The sequence below is a fragment of the Hirundo rustica genome, chromosome 8 (assembly GCF_015227805.2).
Source record: "Hirundo rustica isolate bHirRus1 chromosome 8, bHirRus1.pri.v3, whole genome shotgun sequence".
Classification (NCBI taxonomy): domain Eukaryota; kingdom Metazoa; phylum Chordata; class Aves; order Passeriformes; family Hirundinidae; genus Hirundo; species Hirundo rustica.
In genome coordinates, this window is record NC_053457.1 from 30,167,334 (window position 1) to 30,176,920 (window position 9,587).

The window sequence follows — 9,587 nt, forward strand, 5'->3', positions numbered from 1 at the left end:
TGCATATTAACAACAAATGTTGAATTTTAAAATGATCCGATAATTGAGGGGAAATCATTCCAAAGCTGAGTAATAATTTTGTCACAATTTGAAACACTTTGTATGTATTATGTATTGGTTATTTAGCTCATAGCTAGCTCTTGCACATGATAGTTTAATTTTCATCATCTTGCTTCCTCCAGAGTTTCTTCCAGTTGCTGAGGAGTGGGTTGGTTCAACACTTGCCTTGGAACTCCACCCCTAACCTTTTAATTATTTTTATTAAAAAAAAACCCCAAACCTTTCACTAGTGCATCTGCCCTGAACTCCTCTGGCTCTGGACTGTACAGAAATGGGATGTGGACCTCACCCGAATGTTCCTGCTCTTGCCTGGCTTGCCCCTGTTACACTGAGGGGCTGTGGGGAGGGAAGAAAGATAGCACAAAGCAAATACACAGAGCTGACACAACACAAGCGAGGGACCACGCTCTCAAGAAGATTTGAGTGGCTCCTGCACTCGTACAGGAACAGCCTCTGGTGATCACAGATTCACCCTTTGGCTGGTTGTTGTTAGCTTGAAGTTCAGAAACACTTTTTTTTTTCTTTTTTTTTCTTTCTTGTCCTTCCTCCACGAGCCCAAGATGGGGTTGGTTCACAGCACAGGCTGTTGATTCTCCTTCCCACTCCCAAACACACAGGTCACAAACTCGAGCTGGGTAGTGGCAGCCTGGAACTGTGCACCATGGCTCCCCTGTCGTTTGCTCTCCCATTTTCACCTGTCCTGTGGGTGTGATGGAGCAAACAAACACATCTCCCTGTGGCTGAGAAGCTCTAGAAAGAGAGACAACACCTCGGGCTGATCAGTCTCCCCCGAGCACGGCTGCCTCCAGCCGAGCACATCGCCTTCCTGGTGATGTGCTGGGGAGAACCTGAGCTGCACTGAGTGATCCTCAGCCCCACACCCAGCACAGCTTCTCACAAACCACAGCTTTCAAACCACTCCTGCTGCCCTGAGCCACGAGCTGCCTTTCCAGCATGTTATCTGGAAATCCAGAACTGTGCTCAGCGGGAGACGCAGATCCCACCTCCACGCTGGAAAGCCACAAGCTTCTCTTTGCAGTCCTCTTGCTGCTGCTTGTCTCCAGTGCCTCGTGGGAATGTAAAAATTGTAGGAAATGTAGGTGTGGAGGGGTTTTTTGTCATCTCCATCTGGATATTCCCTGCAAATAATAATAACAATAATAATAATAATAATAATAATAATAATAATAATAATAATAATAATAATAATAATAATAATAAAAGACAATGTGATAATGAACATAAACAAGATGCAAAGGATGGAGAGCCCAGTCAGCTGCAAATAGAGATAGCAGTGATCCCAAATTGATTCCCAGTGGGCTGGAGACATGAATTGGGGAGCTCTTGAGTGTGTGCTTTATTATTTATATGGATTATTAGCTTCATGAACTTAATTTGACAAAGCAAGCTGTAGAAAGGGAAAGTCAATCTCATCTGCTTCTTGGTGAAGAGAGTAAATTTATAGATCCTAAAGGGACATAACCCCCAATGAGGTATATTTGAGCTTCATGCCCTTAACCTCTCACTTTTTGCCCTGTGGGGAGGCAGCCTGACTATCAAGTAATTAGTCCTGAATCATTTAGGTTGGAAAACACCTCTAAGACCATCGAGGCCAAGCCAGCACTGCCAAGCCCACCACTAAACCGTGTCCCCAAGGGCCACATCTACACATCTTTTAAGTCCCTCCAAGGATGGTGAGTCCCCCATTGCCCTGGGCAGCCTGTTCCAATGCCTGACCAGACACTTGGTGAAGAAATTTTTCCCAATATCCAATCCCTGTGTAATCCTGTGTGGGTTCCTAAAAGAGAGAGCACTTTGATGTTTTTTTCTTCCCCAGGGAGAAATGAGAAAATGTCGATATTCCTAATTTCAGGTGGCAACAACTTTGAGGCTCCTACTTCCACTGAGCAGCTGATTGATGGCTTCAAAAGTCTGGGGGAGAGTTAGGACAGCAGGGAGCAGAGACACAAATACAAAACTCTATTGAAATCAGCCTGGGGAAGCCATCTGGTTATGTCACTTCACAGTAAGAATAGACTTCAAACCTGCTCTTGAGACAAGGATCGTGATAATGATTTCCAAAGGAAGAACCCCATTAATATAGGATGGATACCTCAGATACATCTGCAGCTCCTCTCTGGGACTTTCAGTGAAGCATCTTGTTGCTGTGGAGGGAAATCAGGTACAAAGGATCAGAGTTAGTGACGGCTGTGACCCAAAATGAGGTCACTGAGCATGGGGAGAGGTATTTACTTGAGGTTAACACAAAAGCCAGAGCTCCAAGTGTCAGGCCTGGCCAGCTGCTGATCCACACAGCAAATTGTGTAATTCAGAGCCTGTGTGTCTTGCAGAAAGAGGAGAGAAGAGGATATTCTTCACTTTAGAAAGGCCTTTTCCCTTTAGAAAGTGTTCCCTCTCTGTATCCTTTCCATGAGGCAGAAATGTTTGCTTTGACCCTTGAGCAACCTTTTCTCCAGGGTAAGGAGGAAGAATGTGATTATTTTTTTCTGAGAAAAGAAAAAGACAGTGAACAGTGAGAGGGGGAGGGCTGAAGGTAAAAGTTTGTACTACGTTCCTTCATGCAGAAACGGCCAAGATGGCAGTGACTTTACCACCAGCATGTTGTTTTCATCCCTACCCTCTTCTCCTCTGGAGGGGAGATTGATGGATACATTGTACAGTTCTCTCTGGTTCTGCACTTTTTTTTTTCCCAGATGCAGGTGCACCATTTTCAGCTTCCATCACCTGAGACAACTAAGACACCACTGACAGCTCAAAAAGCAAAATTTGCCCAATTAAAACTGTACAGAGCACCTGCTCTTCAGCAGGTGTGAAAAACACCAGCTTTCCCCCGTCCATCGACCAGCTGTGAAACACTCACCCTGCTCCTGTGAGTCATGACCTCATGGCAGGAGCTGCTTTTTCCCACCCGGATAAACTGAAGTTCTCCAGCAATGGTACAAATATAACACTGAGTTTTCTTCAGCCAAGAACAAGGAAAATTGATTTAAAGCAATGCCTTGCATAAACAGTTTAGTCTTTGGTGACTGCTCTGAGTAGATATCCCTGAGGTGGGAGAAAGACCAACTCTGCCTGAGCCTAACTGAGGTTTTATTGTTTTCCTTTGGCTGCCTGATTTCAACTTTAATGAGCTTTGGTCACTTCCTAACCTAATTCCTGATCAAACACTGACTTTTCTACAAGTTTCATGAGTACATTGCCTTTTAATGCCAGCCCCACTCTTGACCAAAGGGAGTAGTTTGTGTTTGATCAAGCACTAGTGCAGTTAATGGGTTTATCAAGTTTTGAACTAACTACTCTACAAAATGAAAGCATGCTACGATTTCTTAAACTGCAATTAAAAAATATACCACCAAAAATGCCTCAGTGATGAGCCCCGGTCCTTCCAAGAACCACAGCAGTTCCCTGGAGAGGGGTGGAGATTAGCAAACACGTTTCACGTGACAGCTTTCAATACATTTATTTGCATGACTGGACTACAGAAGTGCATCAATGTGCCTCTAAATCTTATTATTATTTATTACTCTGGATATCAGACAAAACAATAATTAAATTGGGCAGAGATTCTTGGTGCTCAGTTAACAGAATTGAGGCTCAGTGAGTGTGGCTGTGCTTTGTTCTCTGCCCTTTGGAACTCCCAGACCTCAAGCTCAGAACTGGACCCCTTTTGTCCAGGGAGAGCCTGGAAAAATGGCATTACAGGACCACTGAGGTGGACCAAGGGGGCTGTGAAGGAGAGAGAAGGAGCTTCAGGAGCCCACAGATGGGGAATGCAGATCATTTCAGGGTGCATCTGAAAACCTGTCTATGAGGAGGGCCTGAAACAAGGGCAGGCTCTGAGCTTTCCGCTGCAAATTCCCATCCTGACAGAATCTAGGCATATTCAGGGTAAACCAGCACTTAGATGAGGGTGCCAGCTGTTCTGGGCATCTCTAGGAGCTGCCAGACCTCAGCACTGCTCTAACAGCAGCTCCAGAGGCAGCTGGAAGTGAGATAATCCCAATGCATCCATCACTGTGGGAACAATCTGTGCACTGAACAGCCCTTCATTTCTGTCTCAAGGAAAACCAAATGGAGAGAGAAATCCTTGTTTGCTTCATGCAACTCTCTGCAGTCACCATCTCCAGTCATTATCCCTCAAGACAACATGAATTAAGTCAAACTGCAGTGATGGCAAATGAGGGAAAAAACTTGATGTGTAAGGAGGAAAAAATCCCAGGACTGCTGTGGTTAAAAAAGTCTGGGAAGGCTCCACTGGGCTTTGGATCCCCCTGGGTGACAGCACTGTCTGTATTTAGTGCAGGAGGTTGTAGACATTACGCCATCTCAATGTCAATTAACCTTTACAAATTGAAAAATTAACAGTTTGGATTTACTTAATTCCACAGAAGAAAAATCTCTAAAATCAGGAAATTTTGTTATTTGAAGCTGCTTTTTGCATTGTTGTTTCAACACTCTCTTGGTGTCCTGCTCTCTGTATTCTTTAAAAGAGTCATGAAAATGAGGTTGAAATTTTTAAAAAATTAGGTTGGTTTGTTTGGAAGTAGGCTTTTTACTTTTTCAAAGTGACCATTTATTCCAGTAACTTGCTATATTGACCTTCAAGGAAAAACCATTTCCTAAAATTCAGCAAAAGCAAAATATTCTTTAGAAGGTCACTCAAACCTTTAAACTGAGGTGAACAAGACAGACACACATAATCACAGAGTGAATGCAAGTAATACCCGGTTTAAATGAACTTTCTTCACGCAGTGCCTCTGTAATCAACTTTTAATGTCCTCATTACCAGCAGTTGAACAACTTGAAATTGTAGGAAGTTCATGAAATGGGATTTCAGATGTTTTCCCAACACTTTTCCCAGGGCGTGCATACGGATCTGGGGGATTTTTTATCAGATTAATTTTGCTGAAGCACAATAAGCAAAACGATTTTCACAGATTCACAGTAGGATTACAAACTAAAGGAACCATCCTGTCTCTTCCCCCTCCCCTCATGTCCATTTGCATTGCCCCCAGCAGAGACCTCTCTGGCCATGTGCAGGCACCATCAGAGAGATGCCCTTGCTGACCATGGCCAAAACTGCCCCTGGATTGTGCTGCTTTTTTGGCTGATGTCAGTTCAGTACCAGGAAGTTTCTCTTGCTATCCCAGATTCCAGCTGAAGCAGGCTGGAAGAAACCTCTCAGAATCAATATCTTGTCAGAACTTTGTCCTGTACACTTGACTGCTACACCAGATATTTTCAGGGAGGAAGAAACTAGAAACCATTAGATTGATTATAGCATCTAACTCCCCTTGAAAGGTGAATGTCAAAGGAAAAGGTTTCTTCCCAAAAGGCTTTTCCAAAGGGAAGCTCCTGCCCCTCCTTTCTGGCAGTTTTTTCTTTGGCTGACCATGCAATGTCTCAAATCCACAGCCCCTTCAGCCTTCTGTCTCTTAGGGCACCTCCAGGAGGGCAGTGCCAAAGCCTCTGGCTCTCTCTGGGGATCAAAGCTGATGGCAACAAGAAATGAATGGAATCCATGTCAGCACTGACACGGCTGTGAGGACATCGCAGCTGACTTGCAGCAGGGTCAGCGAGTGGGGCTACACGAGGCAATGACCCTAACCCAGAAAGGACTACAAGGAATGTTGTGAGTCCTCTACCCTAGAGCCTGTGCTAAGGAATGGACTCTGGGTAGACACACAGATTTATTTTTTTCCCAATAAAACCCTGTCTCTTTGAGATATTTAGGATTCGTATTCATCCTTGCTCATCTTTGTCCCCAAAACACATCTCTGCTCTGACAATAATATCCAAAACAGATAGGAAGGATCCCTGTATCTTATTGTGTTAACATCTCCTTGGCTTCTAACTCCAGTCAAAGAAATAAAGATATTTTTGAGGCATGACATCTGCCTGTCATTCTCCATTAGAAATGGAGGTGCTGTGGAAGATGCACAAGGGACTTGTGTTGTTATAATTGAGCCCTAAGGGCAAATGTCAGGAATGAGGACTAATTAAAAGTGGAAAAGACTTACAATGTTAATGTACAATGTACTCCCACCAGCTCTCGTTTACAGCACCACACTGGCCATAATGCAGTTTGTAGCGGGTCCAATTTTCTTCTTCCTCCAGGCAAACATTTTTTTCAGCTCTCCCCTGAAGCTGTCGTGGAGCCAGGCGTAGAGGAAGGCATTGGTACAAGCAGACATCATTGCAAACCAGTGGCACAGCAGCTGGATGAAGTTGAAGTACTGCTTGTCAATCAGGCTGATGTCGATGTCCTTTATCATGTTGAAGATGTGCAGGGGCAGCCAACAGACTCCAAAGGCTGCCACCACTAAGACCAGCAGGCGGAAAGTCTTTCTCCTCCTGGCACGGTCCCACTCCGCTTGGCCCTGGGTGACATTGCCTGGGACTACACGGTTCTTCAGCTTGACTGAGATCCTCAGGTAGGACAGGGAGATGACAGCCAAAGGCAATACGTAGGTGATGATGAGGGTGCTGTAGGCGTAAGCCAAGCGATCTCTTTTCATGTGGAACCAAAACTCCTCGCAGATGGAGAAGTCCAGCTCAGGGAACTCTGCGTGGTAGGTGTGGACCAAGGCTGGGGCAGCCAAGGTGCAGCTCAGCAGCCAAATAGCAGCCAGGATGTAAGCACAGATAGGGATGGTGAGCCTCCTGCGGAAGGGGTACACCGTGGCACAGTACCTGTCCACAGCTATGACAGTCAGGGTGAAGACAGACACAAACACGGTGACGGGTTGCATCAGGAAAACAAAGTAGCACATGAAGCGCCCATAAACCCATCCCCGGGGCTCAAAGGCGTAGGCCAGGGTCAGGGGCACGCAGGTTGCACACATGAGCATGTCTGAGAAAGCCAGATTGCCGACCAGAAAGTTGGTGACGTTGTGCATTTTTTTTGTCTTGCAGATGACATAAATGAGAAGGTAATTCCCAATGACACCAATAAAAACCACCAGCGAGTAGCAGGGGATGATGAGTGGCTTGAAGGACTGAACAAACTGGAGCCCTGAGAATAAATTGCTGGTGTTGCTGTGAATCGCAGAGAGGAAGCTTTGGGAGGTTAAATTGTCCGAATTCATCATTTTCCTCCTTTTGTTGTCTGCCGTCAGCTGAGTGAAGTAGTTAGCACTGCGCTGCTCCCGCCCTCAATCAGTGGGGATAATGAATGGATTCCTGCCTGTCCAGAGGTTACCACATGGATTGTAAACAAGCAGCCGTAAATGCAAAAGGTGAACTTGTAATCCTCGAGAGGCAGCTTTCGGCAATTCCTAAGAAAAATCAAATACAACCAATTTCCATTTAAGTCCTCCTGTATTTACTATTAAATCTAGCTTTTGACAGCATGCCACTTAATAAACATTTAATGCAGTGAGTACTTACTGCCGTGGGTTTTTAATCCCATATGATTTTCCTGTAGATGCCAAGAAGTGCCCTAGATGTCTGTCTTCTGCAAATCCAGGAGCGTGTATGTGTGTGTGTGTGTCAGAGAGACAGAGAGAGAGAGAATATATGAGTGAGAAAGAGAGCGATGTGCATTTACAAGCTAAGTGGAGATCTCTGTTTTTAAACAGTCCTCACTACTAGGTTGTGACAGATTTGTGTGTAAGCTTTTATCCTCATTGGCTGCTCTGGGTATTACGTTGCTCTTTGTGTGTTTTTTACTGATAATAATTAGTTCTAGAACATCCTTTCAAAAATTCCCCTCTCCTTCCAGTGCATCTATAATTGCCCCTCACAGCTGAAAATCAATTTACTATCATTAACATGAGCCTGCACAGTATCTAATCCTAGATTCGCTTTGCCAGATCCTCCAGAATGTCCAAAAATACTACCTGTAATTTTGTTGCTATAATGTGATGGTAAAATAGAATTTTAATCGCATGCTGAAAGTAAGGAAATGTTTATGCCACTAGAGGGTCTCAGCTATATACCTGTGAATGAAGTTAGGATCAGAAATGTGCATTTAGCTTGTAGCATAAAGGATCTTATTTTACTTAAATTTATTTTACACTGGTGCTACAATGTTTGCTCACCCACTATGACTATTTTGAGTAGGATTTACAAATCTTTAAAAGTAAACAAACAAGTGTGAGAATCTCAAAGAAAATATTAGAATCCAAATAGGTTACATGTATGGGTTTATCTGCTACTAATATTGCAGCTGCACAAAAATATTTGGGGTGTTTTTTCATTCCTGTGTTAGATTTGTTAACCTTTTCTATACCAGACAACAAGTGCTAAGCAGTCTGTAAAACAATCTGTAGTTGTTTTGCTTGGTTCAGACATTAGAAAGCAAAAAAACAGGCTAAATGTTCACAGTACATTTAATTAGACATTCCCCACCCAGCTCTCGTTTATTGCTCTAATTCTCCCTTAACTCTTCTCCATTTCAACCCAGGACTTCATCTGGTGAAAAACAGTGAAAATACACAGCATCTATTTGACTAGCTAGAGAAACTTAAAAAAAAAAAAAAAAAAAAAAAAAAAGAAAAAAAAAATCCACAGAGCAGCCTAACTTCTGAATGCTTCAGAGCAGAGAATATTGTTATGTTCTGCAAGGCACTCAGGATATTTAAACATAATTCTAAATGATAGTTTGTGTCCTAGCCAGTCAGACTAAGGAAATATTAACATATTATTTTCTAGGAAGCTGTGGGTGGAACCATATCCTTTTGATGTCATTTGACATAAATCAGAAGTTTAAATAGACTTCATTTTGTCCTACTCCTTTCCCTAATCCTAAAACAGAAGCTAATCCTGTGTGTCTCTTGTTCTGGTCAGAGGCATTCTGCTTGTGAAGGATGGGAAATTCAAACATGGCAAGTGCTGGCTCTGTCCTGCTCATCCAGGGTTAGATCATGCCATGGGCTGGAATATGGCTGTAATTCCAGACAGAGGGGAGAATGAGCATGTAGCCCCACTGCTCAGGAGTGTCATCCTTCACTTCATGGCTATAGTCACCTACTCATGACCCAGACTAAAATGGGATGTTATAGCCCACCTCGAGTCCAATCTCGCCTCTCTGAGCTGTATGGGACCAGGGGGAATATGGTTCCTGTTTATTCTCTACATACCCAAATCCAGAACAGGGGAGGGACCTGAGGGCAGGGGTTGCAAAGAGGCAAGGAAATAAGAAATTCCTGCTTCTGCCGCCACCCAGTGCAACCACACTGCTTGGTGATAAGCAGCATGCTGCGGGATTCCTAAATCCCATAAATTCAACTGCTCCATTTAATGTGGGAGAAAAGCATGGCCTGGTTTAAAGTGGAATTGCAGTGCATGGCCTCTCATAGAAGCCAAAACAGAAAAATGAAGAGGGGCATATGTAAAAGGCCTTCATACTGCCCACATCCCACTGGAATGACAAGGTTTGTGTGAGGAAAGAAGCCTCACAATATTCTTTGCAGACAAAAGAATTGAAAATATTTTTAACTAAATGATTTTTTTATTTAATTCCCAAGAGCTGCAGAGTAGATCCCATAAATATCCTCATTGTA

At 43.7% G+C, this 9,587-nt stretch overlaps 1 protein-coding gene across 1 annotated transcript; it reads right to left on the minus strand.

Annotated features, from left to right (window-relative positions):
• Positions 1 to 558: 558 nt before the first annotated feature.
• PRLHR (prolactin releasing hormone receptor) lies at positions 559 to 7,584 on the minus strand. Its single transcript, XM_040071634.2, has 4 exons — positions 7,471 to 7,584; positions 6,102 to 7,358; positions 2,174 to 2,225; positions 559 to 1,199 (listed from the first exon to the last, which is right to left on the minus strand). Exon 2 carries the CDS (start codon positions 7,170 to 7,172, stop codon positions 6,138 to 6,140), a length of 1,035 nt encoding a protein of 344 aa, XP_039927568.1. The 5' UTR covers positions 7,173 to 7,358; positions 7,471 to 7,584; the 3' UTR covers positions 559 to 1,199; positions 2,174 to 2,225; positions 6,102 to 6,137.
• Positions 7,585 to 9,587: the final 2,003 nt, after the last annotated feature.

Bases quoted from the DNA above. Each gene is read 5' to 3' on its own strand.
- PRLHR (XM_040071634.2), bottom strand. From the start codon at position 7,172: ATGATGAATTCGGACAATTTAACCTCCCAAAGCTTCCTCTCTGCGATT.